The 23,319-nt window shown below is 38.5% G+C and overlaps 1 protein-coding gene across 5 annotated transcripts in view; it reads left to right on the forward strand.

The window, feature by feature from the left end:
• COL19A1 (collagen type XIX alpha 1 chain) overlaps positions 1-23,319 on the forward strand; it is a 223,059-nt gene that overhangs the window by 150,690 nt on the left and 49,050 nt on the right. For all 5 annotated transcript variants that reach the window (XM_054821680.1, XM_054821681.1, XM_054821682.1 and 2 more), the window contains 11 exons: positions 8,382-8,435; positions 12,922-12,984; positions 13,746-13,790; positions 15,295-15,330; positions 16,201-16,236; positions 16,345-16,398; positions 17,613-17,666; positions 20,499-20,552; positions 21,796-21,885; positions 22,264-22,308; positions 22,413-22,490. In XM_054821680.1, the coding sequence (XP_054677655.1) occupies positions 8,382-8,435; positions 12,922-12,984; positions 13,746-13,790; positions 15,295-15,330; positions 16,201-16,236; positions 16,345-16,398; positions 17,613-17,666; positions 20,499-20,552; positions 21,796-21,885; positions 22,264-22,308; positions 22,413-22,490 (609 nt within the window). The remainder of the gene's footprint in view (positions 1-8,381; positions 8,436-12,921; positions 12,985-13,745; positions 13,791-15,294; positions 15,331-16,200; positions 16,237-16,344; positions 16,399-17,612; positions 17,667-20,498; positions 20,553-21,795; positions 21,886-22,263; positions 22,309-22,412; positions 22,491-23,319) is intronic.

The raw sequence follows: 23,319 nt of genomic DNA on the forward strand, positions 1-23,319 counted from the left end.
TGTGAGTTTTGATTAATTAAAATAATTTTTTACCTACTTCTATGGCGACATTAAAGACTTTTCTAACCCTCTCTCAATACCTCTTTTTTTTTTTTTCCTAACCTAATTTCTGGGGATTATTTATTTATTTAGTAAAATTGATGTTTGTAGTGAGTTTCTAGTCCCTTAACATCATCTGCACATCTTTGGTTAAAAACCTGTATTGGTGTCAGAAATGTAGATTGATTGGCAACTGGTGATGAAACTACTCAGTTAAAATGGGACTTTATGCATTTTCCTCCAGGTATCCTTTCTTTTGTGTCATTTTTCCCTCATCCTTTCTTTTATGTCATTTTTTCCCTTTGGAGCAAATCCTGTGGCCACAAAAGGCAAATGAATCAATGAGGGTTTTTATTGATGGGTTATAAAAAATATTTCTGTAAGCCTACCAGATGATGATCCTCCTTTGAGTATTTTTTAAAGTTAATTAAATGTGATAGGCTTTTAAAGTGTTCTGTTATTCCCTTCTGGTTCAGAATTCATGGTTTGCATCCTTGCTGTCTGATGTTGTTTTTGAGTACTGTTCTCTTCTTTCGATACTGGAGAGCTGAGCTGTGTGCTCACGCTTGCCTCACTCCAGCAGGTAACGATTTATGCTGAAAACAAGGAATCCAAACGAGTTGAGTAGAACAGCAGCTCCCTCTAGTGCTTTTTGATCCCTTCCCCCCTTTTAAAGAGCCTGGAGAGCAGTTTAAAGCTTCTGTTAAATGCACGATTCATTTCAGTCTCAGAAGCATTCTGAAAATTAGGATGGTGAAATCAAAATCTCTGTACCCTTCAAATGTATTTCATACATTTTCTTGCTTGCATTTTCTTCTGAAGTCTTCTGAAAGAGATACGCTCTCTTTCACACGCTGTTATGCTGCTCGGCATGTTTCTTCACTGAAATTGAAATGCTGATTTTATGAAACAAAAAGAAATACTAAGATAGTAGGATGCTGTGAGGTTGTAAGTACAGCATTTTGATCTGACTGCTGAACTGAACTGATAGCTTTCTGCTGCCATAGCTGCTAACAAAAGTATCTGCAGGACTTAGCAATGCAGAAAGGGTTACCAGCAGACCGTAGATTATTTGGCATATGTATAATGCATTGGCGTTGTAGTTCCTGCACCAGTTTTTTTCAGTACTTAAAAACAAATTTATGGAAGGTGTCTGACTTTAGTATTTACATGTTGTTGGCCTAAGGATGTACAGGCCCAGTTCTGCAGTCTTCACTTAGGCAAAAGGCTTTTGTGGTCTTGCGTTGTAGAATTACTACCTGCCTGGTTTTATGTACAGTTCTATTAAGAGGAGATCATTTATTTTTCTACTTGTCCTACTTAGAAAATAGCTGCATGATGTCTGGCACTCTTTTACATATTATGGTCAGTTGTAGGAGGTTTTGGGGTTGGATTTTTTTGTTGTGGGTTTTTTTTAATATTTTTACTTTTAGATAAATCAGCATCAAGGTATTTCTATATACATAGGCTAGAGGGCAGAAAAAGGAGGTTTACTGGTTTCTTTAATAAGGGTTAACTTTATCTTTTCTGTCCCAATTTTCTCTGTCACTACTGGAACTGTTACAACTGGAGGAATTCCATTTCTCAATAGTTCCCATTTGAGTGGGACATCAGACTGTTTTTAAAATAAAGAGTGCCAACCTAGAGTCCTGCTACAGCCTTCAGCCAGTTTAACAGCATTCTTTGGGGTGAGTCCGAGTACGACTTCTGCTCAGTGCTGCTGTTTGGCAGAAGGGAAGTGCTATCAGCACTGGTTTTTAAAGGTAGAGAACATGAGGACTACCTGATTTGTCCAAGAAGCTGTCTATGGCCAAGGCAGGAAAGAAACTTTGAGTCTGCTAAATCATAGGTCATTAAACTTATTCATTCTCTTAAATCTGCTGTTTTCTACCAACACGTCAAAAGTTATTGTTTGCAACCAGAATAGGCTTATTTCATACTTGTTATAGCCCTTGAAGCTCATCATTCAGTTCATCGTTTACCTTTGCAAGGAGCTAAACTTCCTATCTTTTATCTTCACAACTATTCTTGCTTGAAAGATTAGCTTTGTGTTTCTCTTTAAAGTCTAAAATTAAAATAGGGTTTCATTTTTGTTTGTGTTGTGTGTGAGGCAGTTCACAGACTACTTGAATTTCTTCATTTAATTCCATATACTTTTGGTCTCTTGTTATTCAAGTATAAATGTCAGTGCCACCAAACTAGTTATCTTAACTAGCCAGCAGTTTGCCTTGGAAATCTCATTTCCTCTGCCTCAGGAAATACTGTCATTCCTCTACCAATATTTTGAAAGTGAATGGATGTTATCAGTTAATTACAATAAACAGAAAATTAAAGCAATGATAAGTGAAAAGTGTCAGTAGCATTTCTGGTATTCCTGGACTTTCAGCTGCTTTTTAGAAAAAAATTGGAAACGCTTACATGGTAGGATGGGAATGACTGGCAAGGGTTGGTCATATTGATTGTCTCTATGCATTTAAGTTTTTAAAATCCATATCAAAATGTAATTTATTTAATGTATTCTATTGTGGCAGACATCATGCCTTCATCATTTTTTCCATCTGCTCTTTGTAATAGTTATACAATATTGCACATTTGCACTGATGGGTTTTACTATTTTTTACATTATAGTAATCAGAAAAACAGTATTTTATTTTAATGGGCAGGCACAGATCTGAAATAAATGGATAAAGTGATTACACTGAGTCACTTCCAGTGCTGTGTTCTCCGAAATGGCCTGTTCTTCAGATGCAAGCAGTGCAATTTACTTGTTACACATTTTACTGCATGGACTGGGAGACTGGGTAGACTTTTTCAGCAGTGTCATCTTTACAGAAATGCAGAGAAACTATAAAAGTAAAGGAAGCAAAATATATTAAAAACCCCAGTAATCTCACAATTTGCAGCTATTTCCTTTTAAGCACCTGTATTTCTATTCCTGCCTTGTCTATAGAAATAATATCCGAACCCTGTTTGTAATTTAGGAAAACAATCAGGACACATTTTCAGTTCTTTTCTTATTCATACAACTGTACTCTCTGTGTGCTTCACTTCTCTAAATGACACAACTTGATATTAAAAAAGAAAAAGGAAACCCCACTCAAGTGAGCTTCAAAGTGGCAGATGTGCAAAATTCTCGTTCAAAAGCTAGAAACTGCATGTACAATAATTCTTCAACTCCTCTTAAATTCATTGCTTCTCAGCTTGCAAGCCAATACTACTGGTTCTTTCTTTTTTTTTTTTTTTTTTTTTTTTGTCTGTAGAGACTTCAGAGTGGATTATGCAGCTATATTAGTGGAGAGAAAGAGTGTGGAAAGGAAGAAAGAGACTAGAGTTTAGGAAAACACCCTTGAACAAAACCTTTGAAACAAAAAAGGAAACCCTTGAACAAAAGTATTTTCTGTTGTTGTACACTCATTTTATTAATTTCATTTTAGAATGATGAAAAGATAAAATTATTAGATTTATGTCAATTTTTGAAAATGGAAAGACTAAAGGAGAAGTGGTTTACCTCTGGTAACACAAAGGTTGTGGCATAATCAAGAATGCGACCCAAATGTCTTAGTTCCCCTTCACTGCCTTAGTCACGAGACAGTTCTGGGTTTTTTTGAGGTTATGTCACGTACAGAGGCTTTCCATTTTGTCAAAAATTATGTATCTGATGTACAAATAATATCTGAGAGGTTGGGGTTGGTGGCAGATCCAGCATTCAATCTGTCCTGGATTGTGTGGTTGCAGCAGTTTCATTTGTGGAAAAACAGTACAAGAAACAACATGGCAGCAAAGGAGAAGGGAGAATAAATTCTTATTTTTGACTGCTTGCAGTATTACAGAATCCTGCAAGGCTTCTGGATTCAAGGATTTGACACTGCAGTATTACAGTGTTGAAGTTGAGACATTTAATAAGTAGGTTCAGTCCCAATTCTGGATTGCCATCTTTAATATGGATATCAAAGTAAAAATTCTACCATTAACTTCAGAAATCAGAATTGCATGAGAATCTCAGTCAAAACACCATGGCTATATTTATCTTATTTTTCTATGTAAATTTGAAGTGACAATTCAATTCCAAACTTTGGCCTGTTTAGGAGCCTGGTTGACAGAGTCCCTTGGGAGGCAGTCCTGAAGGGCAAAGGAGACCAGGAGGGCTGGACATTCTTCAAGAAGGAAACCTTAAGGGTGCAGGAGCAGGCCATCCCCATGTGCCAAAAGATGAGCTGGCAGGCGAGAAGACCAGCCTGGGTAAACAGAGAGTTTTGGCTGGAACTCAGGGAAAAAGGAGAGTTTATGGCCTTTAGAAGAAGGGGCAGGCCACGCAGGAAGACCACAAAGATGTCATGAGGTTATGCAGGGAGAAAATTAGAAGGGCAAAGCCCAGCTAGAACTTAATCTGACTACTGCCGTAAAAGACAATTAAAAATGTTTCTGTAAATGCATTAGCAATGAACAGAGGGCTAAGGAGAATCTCCATCCTTTATTGGATGTGGGGGGAAACATAGTGACAAAGGCTGAGGTAAAGGCTGAGGTACTTAATGCCTTCTTTGCCTCAGTCCTTAGCACTAAGACCAGTTGTTCTCCAGGTAACCAGTGCCCTGAGCTGGAAGACAGGGACAGGGAGCAGAATGAAGCCCCCATAATCCAAGAGGAAAAGGTTAGCGACCTGCTACACTACTTAGATGCACACAGGTCTATGGGGCTGGATGGGATCCACCCAAGAGTACTGAGGGGGCTGGTGGTGGAAGTGCTTACCAAGCCATTTTCAATCACTTATCAGCAGTCCTGGCTTACTGGGAATGTCCAGGTCCCAGTTGACTGGAGGTTTGCAAATGTGCCACCCATCTACAAGAAGGGCCAGAAGGAAGATCCAGGGAACTACAGGTCTGTCAGTCTGACCTCGGTACTGGGGAAGGTTATGGAGTAGATGATCTTGAGTGCCATCACGCAGCATGTACAGGACAACCAGGCGATCAGGCCCAGTCAGCATGAGTTTATGAAAGGCAGGTCCTGCTTGACTAACCTGATCTCCTTCTATGACAAGGTGACTTGCTTAGTGGATGAGGGAAAGGCTGTGGATGTTGTCTACCAAGACTTTAGTAAAGCCTTTGACACCATTTCCCACAGCATTCTCCTGGAGAAACTGGCTGCTCATGGCTTGGATGGGCGTACACTTTGCTGGGTGAAAAACTGGGTGGATGGCTGGGTCCAAAGAGTTGTGGTGAATGGAGTTGAATCCAGTTGGCAGCCAGTCACAAGTGGTGTTCCCCAGGACTCAGTATTGGGGACAGATCTTTTTAACATCTTTATCCATGATCTGGACAAGGGGATCAAGTGCACCCTTGGTAAGTTTGCAGATGACACCAAGTTGGGCAGGAGTGTTGATCTGCTCGAGGGTAGGAAGGCTCTGCAGAGGGATCTGGACAGGCTGGATCCATGGGCTGAGGCCAACTGTATGAGGTTCAACAAGGCTCAGTGCTGGGTCCTGCACTTGGGTCACAACAACCCCATGCAATGCTACAGGCTTGGGGAAGAGTGACTGGAAAGCTGCGCAGAGGAAAAGGACCTGGGGGTGTTGGTCAACAGCCAGCTGAACATGAGCCAGCAGTGTGCCCAGGTGGCCAAGAAGGCCAACAGCATCCTGGCTTGTATCAGAAATAGTGTGGCCAGCAGCAGTAGGGAAGTGATCGTCCCCCTCTACTCGGCTCTGGTGAGGCAGCACCTCAAGTACTGTGTTCAGTTTTGGGCCCCTCACTACAAGAAGGACACTGAGGTGCTGCAGCATGTCCAGAGAAGGGCCATGAAGCTGGTGAAGGGTCTAGAGAGCAAGTCTTGTGAAGAGCAGCTGAGGGACCTGGGGTTGTTTAGCCTGGAGAAAAGGAGGCTGAGGGGAGACCTTATCACTCTCTACCACTACCTGAAAGGAGGTTGTAGACAAGAGGAAATGGCCTCAAGTTGTTCCAGGGGAGGTTTAGATTGGATGTTAGGAAAAATTTCTTCACTGAAGGGGTTTTCAATCATTGCAGCAGGCTGCCCAGGGAAGTGGTTGAGTCAGCATCCCTGGAGGTATTTAAAAGATGTGTAGATGTGGTGCTTAGGGACATGGTTTAGTGGTGGACTTGGCAGTGTTAGGTTGGACTTGGTGATTTAAAGGTCTTTTCCAACCCGAACAATTCTATGATTCTAATTTAATGATGATGCCTCAGGACACACCTGTCTCGTTCAGGTATGCTGCAGTAATGTTCTGCCAGGTCTAACTGATTTATCCATGAGTTTTAATAACTTGTGCCTGTTTGATTTTAATTTGGCTTTACCATCTTTGTAGGTTTTTTTTATACCTTCAGACTCCATGGGAACTTTGTGATTGCTTGTCTTTTATTAGTTGGTTTCCATCAAATTGATTTTTTTCCCCCAAGGAAGTAGTCTGTTTGGTTAATCACAATCACGGTTCTGTTTCTCATCTTTTTGATGTTCAGTACCTCAAGGGAAGTACCTTTACTGGTAAGGAGAGCCATCAGAGTTTCACAGAATGATCTTCTGCATGTGGGAAAACTTCGTGGTTTTGCCATTCTGTGCACTCCTACAGAGCAGATGCATCTTGCTGGAGAGGGCTTTGCTGTCAGAATGCAAATCATGACCTACCTCTTTTAAATGCTTTGTCAGAACACTTCAAAATATGATTACATAGGAGCCAAAAGATACCAAGGGATATTAGAATCTTCTATACACATGTGAAATTATCAGATATGAGGAATGCCACCTGTGACAAAATAATTGCTCTCATCATCTTGCTCCCTGAATTGCCTGATGGTTTACACAGCAGCAACTCTGAAGTAGTTAACAGTTGAGGTCCTCCTTAGAAAAGTACAGTAACTGGTTATTTAGCTTATATTTACCCAGAATACATAGCATTTTGGTATTTTCCTTGAATCCCTAGCTGAAATCAGTGGATAAAAGGTTTTTCAATTTTTCTAGGATTACTTTGGAGTCTTGCTGCTGCACTGCTATGAATTTGACAGCATTTCTTGTTATGAAAGTCTTAACCAGTTGAAAAAAATAGTTTTTTCCTCTTGACCAATTTGTGTCTTGGTCAAGAAGTGATTTTGATCCCTGACTTCCAGTAATAGTTTTTCAGGTCCTTTAGCATGAAAATGGGAGAAATTTTCAATAGATTCTTATCCTGACAGTACAGAAAGCTGTTTTCTTGTTACGATGCATAACAGCAGAATACTTCTGTCTAAGTGTGATGTATGTATAATAACAATGCACATAAAACAATTAACAAAGGCCTTATGCAAAATTAAAATGTGCGACAAAGACTCTGACTAATCTCTGACTGATAAATAACCTCCACTTTTTTGAGGAACAACCCTCTTCAAAACTGAATAGAATTCAATTTCCTAAAGCAATCTTTAGGGTGCATGTATGCCAGCTACGTTTTCCCCACTAACACAAAAGCTGCAGAGGGTAAATTGTCTGTAACTATAAAAAGCCCCAGAGGAGGAGAGTTGTGTTTGTGTCCTGTCTCTGCTAAATGCAGGTCATTCAGACCAAGTGACTTAATTGAGTATATTGTAATCTTATTAATGTAGTCAAATGTTTCTTATAGTTCATGTTGCATGATGTGAAAATTAAAACTTAGAGAGATACTATGCTAATTTTAAAACTTAACTGAGTTTTAGTTCATAAGATCTTGACTCAGCTTTTTGTGTTCTGCCCTGATTTACAACACTTAAAAATCTCATTGAGGGCCTCCTTTGTGACACATTATGTCTAAAAGTGTTTTCTTTTTCTCAAGTACATGTGTTTTAATCTCTCCATCCTAAACCTGCATTTCCATAGGAAGTTCCTTCACTGTTGTTGAAATTCTTGATGGAAGGTATATGTTTAAGTATAAACTTGCAATGCTAATAAAACCAGGAAGTTAGTCTTTTGGAGAATTCTGGCACTCCTCAATTTCACTTTCAGTACTCTAAGTTAAAAATCTAGCTGTTTACTCACACTAGGAGTTGCTTCTACATCAAAATTTGAGTTGGTGGAAAGAGTTTAAAAATACTGCACAACAAAGATGCTCCTCATACCAAAAGGCATTTGTATTTAAATTGATATGGATGTCACCTCTGCCTTCTCTGACAGACTGATTCACTTCAAAAGAAGTTACCAGGGATTTAGAAACTGAGTCTCCTTCTCCTCTGTGCCTGAAAAAAGATAAAATGAACTTACAGGAAAATAATTTACTATATAATCTAATAAAAATCTAAACCCTTTGACCACCGCTCTTTGAATACAGGTATGTGAACATAACATTAGTTAAATTAAAATGGCCTTCTGATGCATGTTTTTCCATATAGGGTCCTTCTGGACCGAAGGGAATTCTGGATGCATTGAACAAGCATTATAATGAGGTATGGAGATTTTATATAGTGTCTCTGTGTGTGTGTTTATGACTGAGAAGTATCTAAGGTAGAAATGACCACAGGTTTGATGCCTGCAAACCACATTCCAAATTAATCCAAAAGGTAGATCCTTCCCTGTCCCCTTTCTCCATCCCTGTACAGGCTCAGTCCACACTCCAGTTACGTACCTACTGTGTCATCTATCCTGCTGCCATGTGTCTTACCTCCCATCCATCTTCTACTCACATATTTGCACCTGGTATAACTCAAAATGGAGATGGGTGGTTAGCATAAAGCACCCCATTTCTAAACCTAATTGTTCTAAACCATACTTGACATTTTTTCTTTCTTGACCTACTCTGTCATGATCCTAAGAGTAGACTAGAAAGACAAGGATGTGTAATTTTAAAAGATCTGCTAGCAATCCATGAGAATTGTCCTGATGTTTGTATTATAGACTAATAAAAATATTGTCTTAACTAAAGAACCTCCTGCACCTACAAGCACTTCATAGAAAAAAGTTAAAATTGCGTAGGACAGTGTTCCATGTAACGGAGTTTTTAAATTCTTACCACAGATTTTTCAAATCATTTAAGCGGTGGCAGTGTCTGCCATTGTAAGGATCGTAATTTAACGATCAGATAAGTTTTCTTAATTGACATCAAAGTGAGTACATAACTCATCTGATTGGAAAATCGTATTTCATTCAAAGACTAATGAAGCACTATTATAGCAGTATTTACTAAATACAAAGGTTACAGTGTGTTTCATGCCTTAAGTCATGCAGGTCTAACATGGAAGACATCCATCTTTTTTAATATTGAGATGCATAACTATAAAGAATAGGTGAATTCAGGATATTTTTCTTCTATAGCATACCCTGATGAGTACTAAAATCTGGTTTTGAGTGGGGATTCTGGAGCAAAATTCGTGTCAACCATCTCTTTCCAGTTGCTTTTACCACTGAAGTGATTTCTCTGATATTTTTTATATTTAATCCCTTCCAAATCAGTATATCATCTTAGAACATGCATTGTTTATTCTATCAGCACCGTATTTATTGTAACTCATTCCCTGCCTCTGAACTATTAATTTCTTTTACTCTGATGGTCCCTTTAAAGTTAATTTTGCTGAAGGAAATATGAACAGTGGTGATCTTCAGGAACTGGCAAGCATCTGTCTCCAAAAAAACATGTTTATTTTCATTGTAAGGGTCTAAGAGTTCCTAAAGTGTCTTATATTTCCTAATTAACAATATTCTGGAAAAAATGTAGACCAGCTGCTCTGTGTCAGTAAATTAATCATCTTTTAAATCCTGTACAGCTTACCAACTTTCTTCTTCCTTCAGCTGTCTAGTTTGAAGATTTTTAATGACTCTGTCATGAGCAATTAACTGTTCAACAAGGAAATGCTGTTTGGTTTTAGATGAGAGAGGAGATGGCTTTCTGATTCAAGTAGCAGGTTTTAAATATGCAGACTTTCTGTAACTACATGTTCAGATCTTCCTAGGGTCAGCATAAGTCTCCAACGGCTACAGCAAACATATTAGTTTCTATACATTTTATGATGGGAATGGTATGTTCCTATCAAGGACAAGCCAAAGACATCAAAGACATCATCAAAGACAAGGACAGCTTGTCTGCTTTGCCATTGATTATTCCTTTAGGCACCAGTGACTTTCCTTTTTTTCCCCACGCTATTACGTAGTACGATGAGTGCTGATTTTATTCAATGCATCTTGGAGGTACTAAGCAATCTTTAACATCCCAGTATATAATTTGCAATGTGTCTTGATTATTTGCATTTGTAAGATGATATTTCAGTGACACTTCGAGGTTTTTGAGGTTCCTTACACCACAGGAAAGGGTCTTGTCATTTTCCAACAAAGAAATACATGTTCTCAAGGATCTCATAAGGTCTTCTTTCAGTCTGTTTTTTTTTATAGTGTTTAAATTGTGACCACATTTTTGTTGCTGTAGAGATTTTGATATCTTTTTTCCCCTGAGGATATTGATATGGCTTCTTTGCATTGGTATTTCTAGAAATCATGAGAAACTTCTACCAAGAAATGTGGGGGACCAGCGAGAGAGATCTTAAGACCTGTGATAATTAATAATTTCCTTTTTTCTATAGTTTCTCTGTTTCTTAGCAGATTATTTGCAATTCTTCTGATTTCTGTATTGTATCAATAAGTAGTTGTAATTGCACAATCTATTTATGTAATTTGTTGCAACCAAGCTTTTTCTGGCTCAGTATCAATCACTTTATCGTATAAGGAGGCTGGAGTGCAAGTCTTTAAAAGCATAATTCATTTGATCCGTGTGTACAGTGAAAGAAAGCACTATAAATACAATTGCTGATTGCAGCAGCAAATTGTGCTGAATGGCAAATCAAGAACAGCAGTCTTTATTTAATGATGGTGAAGGGAACCTGCTGAGGATAAGTAGTAGCATTGATCCTTAACGGAGTGGGAGCCCGTGCTGGAACATTTCATCCCTCATCATTCTTACTTTGTGCCTGTTCTTGCAAGGCGTGTGACTATTTTTATATTCCTTTTTGTTATGTCTTTTGCACTTTCAGTGTGAATGAGATGCTTTGCATATATTCAATAGGTGCATTTTGTTCTCTTCCTTATGCCAAGAGACTGGTTCTGCCCTGCTCTGTAGGTTATGTTCCTTTGGTGACTGGTAAATGATGCCTCATGATTTGTGTTTATACATTCTGAGGCCTCTGTTATCAGCCTTTGCCTGGGCTTTCAAGGCCTTTACTTGTCATCTTTTTTACTTACCAATTTTCCATACATAGATATAAGGTCACTTCTGTCAAACTTGCTTCTAAACATCTTTGGACAGGGCATACAGATTAGTTTAATCTAAAATGTTCTGCAACACGTGAAAATAAAAATGAAACCACAACACAAAGCAATTGAAACTACATCACAATCTGCTCAGGAAATGTTTCAAAATCATTATAATTCATAATAACTATAGATTATTCTTGAATAATTCATTATTACTTTTCTAAGATTTTTTTTCTTCGGCATATTTTACTTGCATTTTGTTGTAAAGAACAAATAACCTATAAATATTCAAAGATCATAAAAGCAGTTATTTGGTCTAATACTCTTTTTTTTTTTCCTCTATGTATGCAAAAGAAATTCACAACTCAGAATAAATCATAACTTGTATACTCATACTATAAGACATTCTAGATTGTTCACAGTCAAGCGATAGTCAATTACTACTCAGCAATACTCAGTTCCCTTCTTTGGGTATTTGCTTCTTGCTCTGGAGCTGATTTTGATAATTAGGGTAGTAACAGTGTTATGAACCCTAAACACTGAAGAAGATTCCTCAGGACATTACCATTTATAAAATAATTATTAATTTTATTCAGGTTATATTCAGTTATCAACTTTTGAAAATATTAATAGAGTATAAATGGCACTTTTATTCATCATGATGTTTTTCCATTTTAGAGATACAGAAACTGGATCGTGACAAGGGGAGTTGGCTTGTTCAGGGTTCCCACTCAGCCCAGTGGCAGATGTTCTAGGGCTTGGGCTCCTTGGGTCCGGACTCAAGCTCATGTTTCAGGGTCATTGGTTTTGCTGCTTTTTCCACTGTCAGTAAAAGAAACCGTGTTCCCCTTAGGTAGTCTGAGCCCGGCTTTGTGAAGAGGAAACCATTTGCTTTGTATTTTATTGTGTCTATACCTTGTACAGAAGAGTAAATAGATGCAGTGCAATAATACCTGAGCAAGTATACAACCTGAATCCCTGGTCCTTAAATATGTCTGTTTTCACTGAAGGGCAGTGTGAGGAGCCTGTTGATCATATTCATAGAATCGTAGAATGGTTTGGGTTGGAAGGGACCTCAAAGACCATCTCGTTCCAACCCCCCTGCCATGGGCAGGGACACCCTCCACTAGACCAGGTTGCCCAAAGCCCCATCCAACCTGGCCTTGAACACTTCCAGGGATGGGGCATCCACAGCTTCTCTGGGCAATGTTCATCCCCTCTCCTTCTGTCTCACTGCTCTAGTAGACTTAAATGAGTTCTATTTTATGTTTCAGGCTGCTGAAAAGTAAAAAGCTTGTGTTTTTGTCATAGGAAAGAAGTGATTTTTATTGTTCCTTTCTATCATACTTGAGAAATGTACTGTAATAATGAGCACAAAAATATGCTCTTTTCATTGAGTTAAGAAAAAAGAAATCATAGATTTGCATAGCAATATTCAACATAGACATTTCCCTTTTATGCTTTTGTTTATCTTCTACTTGTCTGACTGGAGTATGAATGCATGACAAAGGATGTGTTGCTGCAGTACATAGATGTACTGCACAGGCATTTGGTATCCCTTTCTAGTAGTAAATTAGGACTTCTGAATTTACATACTGGTAAATTACACAAAATTGTTATGGTAAGTAAATTGTTACTGTAAATAAATGGTGACATGTTCTGTTCTCTGATCTTTGTGGTGACATTTCTTCCCAGAGTGATACAAGACTACTAGGATTACTTGGGACCCCTGGACCTAAAGGCCAGAAGGGAGACGTTGTAAGCATTTTGGATTAATTTGGAGAAATTTCAACCACGCTTAACACAATATTGTTTATTTGATTTATCACAGTGGTCTTTGATTTAATAGATTTTAGATATGAGTGGCTCTTTGATTTCTGTAGTCCAATATCCCAGCCATTGTGCTATCCTGCAGGTGCAGCACATGAGCCTTTCTCCTCTAATATAAGATAACCAGAAAGGGAAAATGTGGGAAGAATTATGTGTCGTTCCTATAGCACTGTCTGAGCAGAAGTCAAATGAGCTGGCCTGATGGTTAGGGGGAAGAGACTCTAAAGAAGGTGAAATTCAGAAAATATTTTTAATAGGAAATCATGAATATTTAAGGCAGTTTCTCTGTAATGATGGGACTTGCTATACCAAAAATACTTACTCTAAAAATTATGGGAGGTCAAATTGTGAATCCACACCTTATGACAGTATATTGTTTATCTGCATCTGTTCTATTTAAACAGTGGAATGAATTTTTAACAATTGAAGGCCTTTTAAACTTGGAAAAAAAGAGAAAAATCCTCTGGATATGGCACAGGACCGATGTTTTTTATTGAGAAGCCTGCAGATCTGCTATAGAAAACAGGCATTTAAATTAATTTGCAGATGTTTAAATCTCAGCTGTCCATTGCAATAAAAGTTAAAATTTTGTGCCCTACACAGAACAAAGTACAGTTGAAGGAGAGGAGGAGTTTATTTGCATTTGTTAGAATGTAAAAGATTTTAAATATAATTTATTTTGTTTAAAGGGTCAAAAAGGAGAATTGGGAATGACCGGCGCAAAAGGAGAAAAGGTAAATTAATTCCTTTGTGCTTATGTGTGATACTAGAAGGTGGCTGAATGTACTGATTGTGAATCAAATCTTGGAAGACATACTCAGGATCAAGAAAATGTATTTGGATGTAGGAAAAGCTGTCAGTCTCTGAATGTCCTTAGAAATTTACTCAAGCCCCTCCTTGAGAGAGTATTTACGTATGCAGGTAAGTTTCCCTGTTCCAACAGCTTGCAAATACCTGAACTTTAAACTTATGCAGTCTTTTACTGAATAACAGTTTAAAATAAAGCTTATATAAGTTTATGACCAGTGATTGCCTCACAAATTAGACACCATTCATACTTTTTCAGGTTACAAATGTGATCTTCAATATCTGTATGAAAAAAACCCAGGAGTCTTTAAATTATTAAAATTTATAAATAAACTTTCTAATTTTAATATCTTTTAGTTTAAGCTTAAATTTTCCAGAAAGATGAGAGGGATGTTACTTGGGAATAGGTGTGTTCATCTACTGAATAACAAGCATTTCACTATTCAGCTGTTAGGCTTCCAGTTGGTTTCTTTGGTCTTATCCTTGTATATAAACAGGTTTCATGCAGGCAGAAACTCTTTTTACTCTGTCGATATGACAGATTCATGATTTTTTGTGTTATAAAGCACTTGTGTTTGAGAATTTGTCAGATTTGTATGCATCATCACTTTTTAGTTCATGTTCCTGAGCCTCCCTTACGCTCCTGCTTGAAAGGATCACGCATGTTATTGTCTTGTCATTAAATCAACATCATCCCTCAAGTAAACTTTTGTAGTCCATATACTTACATTTTATATACGTTTTTTAAAAACCCAACATTTTTCAAGGACTCTTCACCAAAAAAAGACATATTGTCATGTTTTGCCCCAGCTGGCAACTAAGCCCCACGCAGCCGCTTGCTCACTCTGCCCCAGTGGGGGCAGAATTGGAAGAGTAGAAGTGAGAAAACTCATGGGTTGAGATAAAGACAGTTTAAAGCAAAAGCTGCACGCACAAGCAAAACAAAACCAGGAATTCATTCCCCACTTCCCATAGGCAGGCAGGTGTTCAGCCATCTCCAGGAAAGCAGGGCTCCATCACACGTTGTTACTTGAAAAGACTAACGCCATCACTCCAAATGTCCTCCTCTTCCTTCTTCTTCCCCCAGCTTTATGTGCTGAGCAAGACATCATATGGTCTGGGATATCCCTTCGGTCAGTTGGGGTCAGCTGTCCCGGCTGTGTCCCCTCCCAACTCCTTGTGCACCCCCAGCCTCCTCACTGGTGGGGTGGGGTGAGAAGCAGCAAAGGCCTTGGCTCTGTGTAAGCACTGCTCAGCAGTAACGAAAACATCCCTGTGTTATCAACACTGTTTGCAGCACAAATCCAAACACAGCCCCTTACTAGCTACTGTGAAGAAAATTAACTCTATCCCAGCCAAAGCCAGCACACATAGGTACTATTTACCATTTTGAAATAAATCTGTGTTAACCTCTTCTCTATGTTTCCATAGGGAGAACCTTCTGAAAAAGGGGACAAGGGAGATCCAGTAAGTATAGCTATGTTTTGAACTGATGATGTGAATAATTTATGTTTGATATGATTTTCATACTGTATTCATACTGTAATTCTTTTCTTTGTACAATTTCATTAGATTCAGTGATTATGTAGGATAACAGATGTATTGTCTCCTCCTTACACATGCATCAAATTCATGCAGGTTATAAATAAAAAAAGGAGATGCATTTATGTAGTTGGTACAGTCCATGAACTGAGTTTAAAGTACATGCTTTTTTTGTTCCCTGAAGGTTCTTTCAGTTATTTCACAAAATTATACGTGGGCCAAACTGTACTCTTTGAATTGTTTTACCAGTTTCCAGTGTGGCAGTTAACATCAGGCAGTTTCCTTATAGCCATTTTATGTCTGCATAATTTTTTTGTTATTTTGGGGGATCTTTTCAGAACACTTATTCTGTAAGTCTGTGTACGTGTGTTGCTTATTTTTAACTATTGTCCTCTCTTATGACATTTGACAAAAGCTTGTTATGTTGTTTAATACACAACTGAAGGTTGCCCAGATACTTGTGATTAACATGTTTTAATAACCCAAATAAGGCACTCTGTAATAATGTGTGGGTTTGGAGATGAATACTGTGTCACCAGTAGAGATTTAGTGGTGAAGAAGAGGCCTTAGACTGGAGAGATCTTAAACAAATGTGTTGTTTTCAAACAATTTTTCTTTAAGTTTGAAAGAGGAATGCCTCTCAGACTTTGCACAAGGCATCAGAAATTCTTTAATGCTTTCTCAATATTTGTTAAGTTCGCAAACTATATTACACTTTTTTAAGGTAACAAATTAAACTCTTAGTTGATCTAAGTTAAAGTTTTAACTTCTTATGGTTGTACCTACTATTTTCAGGGAGAAACTGGAATGGAGGGATCAAAAGGAAATAAGGTATTTTTTGACTCGTACACACTATAAATATTGCCAGTGTACATAGTTGATACTGGGAGACATAACAGTAAATTTGAATATTTTTATTTTCTCAAACAATATCATTAGGGTGAAACAGGAGACCCTGGACCACCTGGTCTTATTGGAAATCCAGGATCAAAGGTAGGTGAATGGTATTTTTGTGGTATTAACAGCCATTACATTCTATGCTGTTATATATAGAGGATGCCGAATGCTATCAACTGTTTAGCTAGTATTAAAGGGCAGAGAATACAAATAGTTTATATCAAAAGTTTGTGCATGGATCATGGCTATTTTACTTTTAGTTCATAGAATTCTTGTTGATCTCAGCACCACCCAGCAAGGAATATTTATGCAAACCTCAAATGTTATTTGGTCACTCAAAAATATGAGCACCCATTTTGCAATTACAAATCCACTGGTAGCTGGGTGTGTTCTCTTTATCCATCAGTGAGGCAAGGAGTAACCACTGCCAGTACATTAGTGGGTCCTATTTTAATCCTATGAGAATGCAGGTAATGTCAAATTAGTCATTGCCTTGCTTTGAAAAAAGTAACTGAAGCACAAATGTTCTTGATAATCTCTCATGATGCCTTGAATGGTATCAAATAAAGGTAAAATTGGAAACTGTGAAAATGTAACCTCCACCCCACACTATTCGTGTTGGGTATGATAGTACCTAAGTTCCTTAGGTCATCAAAAGAAGTCCCAGGGGGAAGAGATGCAGCTTATAGGGTCCACAAAACTGTGGTTTTAAAAATTATTCTCCACTCTAACTCCTTAGACTCCTCTTTGGAGGCTAATGTCCTTCCTTGCTAGGAGCTATTGAAATAATTGTTGTTACTGCAGTGGAAATCTAGGTCACCTTCACCCTATATTACCTTCCAGAAGAGGCTCATAGAGATCCAAAGAATCACTAGGGTTTGCACCATGTCATCCTCTTATCTGTACGTCTCAATCCCTTTTTCTGTCAGTGCTCTGGGGTCCTTCTAATGAGATCTATCCAAAAAGAGAAGGAATACCTACCACGTAGTTAAAAAATAATTTCTGGATCTGTCCCTTGAGGGAGGAAATCTTGATTTACTCCTTTTGTTTTGTCTTTCCCTTTAGGTAGTGCCTTTGTATTTGCTTGTATTTGCTTTGTATACATACTTCGGATTTTGTGCCTATCAGTCCCCAAGACTCATTGGACTAAACATTAGATTAAGGGAGAATGAGCAAACTCTGTACTTCCTACTCCATGTAGATGATGTAATGCCAGATGGTTTAATCTATTTATATATTAGAATGCTTTACACTGCATTACAACAGATGTATGGACTTTTACCTCAAGTGTGTATTATATCATTTCACAGGGACTGCAAGGACCTCCAGGACCTATCGGACCCAGGGGACTGCCGGGAGAAGTTGTACGTATTGTGCAGTTTCACCAGGCTGTACAAGTGTGGTGTAGCCAGTGAAGCAGTACCACAGAAGTTATCATAGGTGTTCCTTTCGTGGGTAGTACCGTAGCAATCAGCTGTCAAAGCAGAGCAGTATGCCTCAGGATAGAGGTCTGCCATTTGCTTAGGCTCTTTTTGTCCTTGTGTTACCATCTGAACAAGTAAGAATGATCATGCTAATTTGTCTGATTCACAGATAATTAGCACTGCAAAAATCACTCTTATTTTACAGAAGTAGGTGAAAATTAAAAAAAAATCTCTAGCAAAGTTTTAATAATGTTACATCATGACCTAGAAAGGATTTAAACACATGGCCTTATTGCTGCTTTGGTTTTGTATTATTCTGAATTGGTTTATTTCCTGTAAAAGGAGTAAAGATTAATAAGGTGAACAGAATAAACAGTTATGTTTATTATCTTAGAACTTAAGTCAGATTATGAGTAAAACTCATATTCAGAGCAAGACGTAATTCCATTAAAACTAGAGACAATATTGAAATCTTTAGCCAGAGTAGAATTATTGGTTGGAAAGAATTTAATAGAAAACTCCTTTTTTAATTACTGTTCAGTAGACTAAATTACTAAAATACTTCTGCAGAAAGTGGAACGAGAGTTTATTCTTATGATTGTTGGTTGATATTCTAATTTAATTATGCAGAGGCTTACTGACAGTCATAAAGTACCTAAAGCCAGTATATGGTTGCCGTAGGTGAAAAATAACATGATTTGTGAACACTGACAGGTGGCAGATAATATGTGTTTGTGTGTCCATGCAAGAATGTCAAATCCTGAACTGCTGAACTCTCAAGCAGAAGCCTACTACTAGTTAGATGCAACTTTTAAATTTTGATAGCACCTGGGCTGAACAGAAATGGCACATCCCAGGATCTCCGGTTAATAAAGAAACATGAGACAGATTCACCAGTTTGGAGGCTGATCACCTGTTGTGCTTCTGCATGTAGAATATTTAGATGGCAAGAACTGAGGGGTGAGGGTACCCAGAAGAAGTAGTGGTGCCACAATAAGAGTTCCTGAAAGGTGCTCTCTCAAGAAAGAAGGGGAAGATCTTGGCTGGAGGAGAGGTCCTGGAAGTGGAAGAAGGCCATGGAGATCAGGGAGATCCATGGAAACACTTGCCAGGGACCTTTCCAGCTTAGTATAACGGTGCCTAGTAGTTTAAGATGTTTCCTAGAGTATTCAAACTGGATTGAAGTTTCACCCGTGCTTTTCCTGCCCAGAGGCACAAGGGTTACAAGTGTGCTGGATCTCAGGGGAGGCCCCTACCAGTTTGAGGGATCCCGACTGGCCATCAGACCCATCAGTCTGTTGCTCAGTGGTGTAATGGTTACAGGCACACTAAAACCCCCATGCAGGAGGCCCCCATCACCTTGATAAACCCCCACCAGTTGGCAGACCTGAATGTGAGGCACCCAAAAGCGTAATAACTACAGGCTCATTAAAAGTCTGCTCAGACACACCCCACTGCCTCGACCATTTGACTTCACCCCCTAATATAGCAGAAGGCCTCTTCTGAGGAGGTGGCTGCTGGTCTCCCAAATTATGGCACAATCCTTTCTCAGGTGTGCAGGCAACTAAGTTCTGCCTAATCCCCCACGTAAACTGAAATTGGATTTCGGTCCATGACAGTGGTATTGTCACATAACCGAACAAGTGGCACCTATGCCCTCTCCCTGGTTCTCCTCCCTCCCTTCCTCTGTAAACCATAAAATGGTTTTTAAGTACCATTTTGGAGGTTTGAGTGGTCCAAGAAGTGGACCAAAAAAAGCAGACAAGGGAGAGCTTGGCTTTAGCCTAGCAGTTGCACCATTCATCTGAAAAGAACTGGGATTTTGATCTTTGCTCTGTGGGTTGGTTTTGGTTTTTATCTTTTCTCTACAAAAAGAAGCACCTAGGAGCTGGTGCTGCTGCATTTTGTCTTAAGTCTTTTCACACACACTCTGAGACTACTTTGTGGAAGAGAACTCTTAATTTGAACAGACTTTTCAGTCATATACTTTATTAATATTACAATACAGCTGAGTAGTACACAGCTGGTAGACTTTTTATTGTTGACCTGTTAAAAGTCTAAGGGCTATAAGCAAAGTGGCAGCTGGAGTACAGCATCTTCAGCTCCTGGCAGGGAAAAGAACCTAGTATTCAAATCTGCACATAGTCATTTCGTACTGTGTTATTTATTGACCATTCATTTATACCTTATTTTCCTACTCAGTTGAGGCACGTATTTTTTAAATTGTGTCTAATTTACCTGTCTTCTGTAATAATAGTTTGTAAGCCTTTTCTGCTGTGCTTCTATTTATATATAGATCCCCAATCTTACTGTGAAAGATAACAAAGTACTGCATTTCTGGTTTGCTTGTTTTGCCATCATCTTGCTTGACTTCATAATTGCTGCTTTTGAAACTGCTGTTCTTCTGGATCTTTGATCAAGTGACATTATAAACAGATAAATACTGTATATAATATATGCAGATCCTAGATATAGATGATCTTGAAGACTCATATTTGTACACACAATTGTAGTATATAAAAACACATATTTAAACATATTATACAAACACGGATTTAGTTCCATTACATTTCAACTTAAAGAAAAATGATTCCTATATTTGATTAAAGAATCATTCATTAACTGGTACTCTTTTAACATTTCGTGTCAATACTAATGCACAGTAAATAATCCAGTGTAGACTCATTTTTCTCTAATTTTGGGTAATCTTTAAGGGAATAGCTATAAAAATGTACAGTTTTTTGTTTTTTGTTTTTTTTTTTTTAATTCCAGGGCTTACCAGGAGAGCATGGGATACCAGGAAACCCAGGAATTAAAGGAGACAAGGTATGTTTTAAGTGTTTTTAATTAAGCTTGATATGTTAGAGCATATTAGACTGTCATCCCTGAAGTAACCTTCTGTTCTTCTGTAGTGCATCTGTGTGGCTGCTTTATGAATTTATTTTAAAATGTACAAGCAGCAACCTCCTCTCTGCTCCTCGGAGATGCTGCAGGCCAAGTTGGCAACCCAATTGCTCTTTAGATTCATAATTCAAGTAATATATCAAGGAGGTTGCGTTGGGCTCTTACATTAAATCCATGCAGTGCAGAAATGTCAGTTCAGGTCCTGACCACAGAACAGCCTTTTCAGTGTGGTCTCCTAACCAGACTAACGTGTAAAATCCCACTTTGCAGTCAGACGTGTTCATCTTGGCAGAGCACTGGGGCAGCTATATTGTCTCGGATAGGAGCCAAGGCTGGGATCTGTTTATGGCATTGCATTTTGCTGTGTAGAAATCCCTTAGTTAGAATTCAGCTACATCAGCAAGAGTTAAAAATGGTGTATGCGTCTATGTTGAATGTAGAAAGGGGACAAAAGAGGACATACAGGTATACTGTGAGCTATGTGATGTCTTATGGTATTTATACATTGTGAGGTGCAAGGGAAACTAATAAAATACTACTAGTAGTTTGAAGAAGTGAGCTGATGAAAAGGCAGAAGAAAATAACTGTGGAACAATGACAAAAATGTACTCATCTTGCAAAATGGGAAGTAGTGGATTCAGAAAGAATCCCAGAGAACGCTGCAGGAGCATGTAAAAGACAAGAGGACAGTGTAATAAAAGGCACAAATTCACCTGTGTAAGCAGGACAAGTTGCAGAGATGTGGGGCAAGAGACACTGCATGCGTTGAAGTGAGAAACAGAGGTGTAAACAGGAATACAGTGAAGACCAGAGTTTTAGCACTAGGGGTAGATAGCAGGAGAGAGACAGTTTGAAGCTGTTACTGTGAATTAATTGGCAGGGTTTAATGACAACCTGTGTATTAGGGGCCTGGGGACAAAGAAATGTAGATCAGATGCATTGCAAGTGTGGAAAACCGAGAGAATGCTCGTTACCATTAGTGGTCGTATGGTCCATGCCTCTTCCTCTTCTCTTACTTATTGAAGGAAATTGGGGGGGAGGAGGGTTCTTCTCTATTTCTTCCCAACGTACTAGCATTTTCTAGGATAACGTTTATAATATTTAGGGTTTTCTTCATAAGAGAAAATTCTCACATTTTAATTAGTGATTTAAATTTATCTTGTAGGGGGACGCTGGTGGGATTATGGGACCGCCTGGAAATCCAGGTCCAAAAGGTGATGTGGGGCCTCCTGGACCAAGTCTACCTGGAACACCGGTAAGTCCATAATCTGAAAAGGCTTTTATGACTTTATTTCTTGTAGGGAAAACTGTGTTAAAGAACTCTAATTGTACAATGAAAGAAATCAGAAGAAGTATTTTTTCAGGTGTAATTTCAAAGTTCAAATATATGCTATAGTGGTATTTTAAGGGCATTAAAATATACTCTAGAAATCTGTATCATTAATACAAGGCTCAGAAATTATCCTAGTGACAGTGCTATTAAAAAGGAAGACACATGTAAATCTGTCGCAGTTTATTTCTAATGGCTGACTAATTTTGGCAATAAAATTCAGCTAGTTAGTCCTTTTGATTTCAAAACATAATTTGTTTTTTTCTGGGTTTTTTTGTTTGTTTGTTGGTTTATTTTTTTTAGGGTCCCACCGGTATTCCGGGAAGCCCAGGTCCACGGGGACCAAAGGTATAAAAAAAGTACTATTTCTGTTTCTAAAAAAAAATAAATAAATAATAGGCTAGTTTACATTTTCAGACCTGTTGTAACTGAAACCCTTGTACCCTTCTCAGGGAGAAAGAGGACTACCTGGTGTACAAGGAGCACCTGGGGAGATGGGGCCCCCTGGAATAGGCATTCAGGGATCACCAGTAAGTATACTATTGCCCAGAATTTGGGCTTCTCGCTGTGCATTGCCGAGAAACTGCAACAAGTAAACAAAGAAGAGTAAAAAGCCATGCCATGAACTCCCTTCTGACTCCACTCCCAAGTCAGCGTCTTTTCCCTTTATCCAGATCCACAAAGATCTAGTGCTAAGTGAGAAACAGAAGCCTGGGGAACTGAAAGAGTCAACGGCTACTTTTCAGATGAGCTTCCTAGTAATGGTGTTAAGACATCTTCAGACTAACTGTGTCTGTTTCTAAGCAACAGTTGTTTGCAGTTGTCAGCAAAATCCAGCCTGAGTACTGGTACAAGAGAAGAGGTATACTCAACATTGTAGATGACGGCATTTTGAAACTCATGCTGGTACTGGAAAAGCCAAAGAGACGTGGAAGGCTTTGCATCAGCTCCTAGCTTTTGCGTTTGTGGTGACTGCTAATTACAAGCTCAGGTCTATGGCTTATAAATGAGAACCTAACAATGCCAGGAAATAGTAAAGTTATGATTTTGGACAACTTTGCTCATGCATCTCTGTGCAGTTTAAATTCAAACACGAAGCAAGTTGATGCAGTGTATCTAGAGCATTTGTACTAAATAGCTGTTGTATAGCAATAACCATGTCAGCTATTCAGCTTGTTTCCCAGGTTTCTTTCTTTCTATTGCCTTTAAAGAAATCCATCTACAGTGTTTTCAGTACAAAATGGATAGTATTGATGGTGTAGATGGTACGTGTTATTACATGAGCTCTACTGCAGTGAATAGGGCAATCTCTCTTCAGTCCAGACCAATATAGTTGGCTGATACATTCCAGTTTATCAG

Source organism: Grus americana, chromosome 3 (assembly GCF_028858705.1).
Source record: "Grus americana isolate bGruAme1 chromosome 3, bGruAme1.mat, whole genome shotgun sequence".
Lineage (NCBI taxonomy): Eukaryota > Metazoa > Chordata > Aves > Gruiformes > Gruidae > Grus > Grus americana.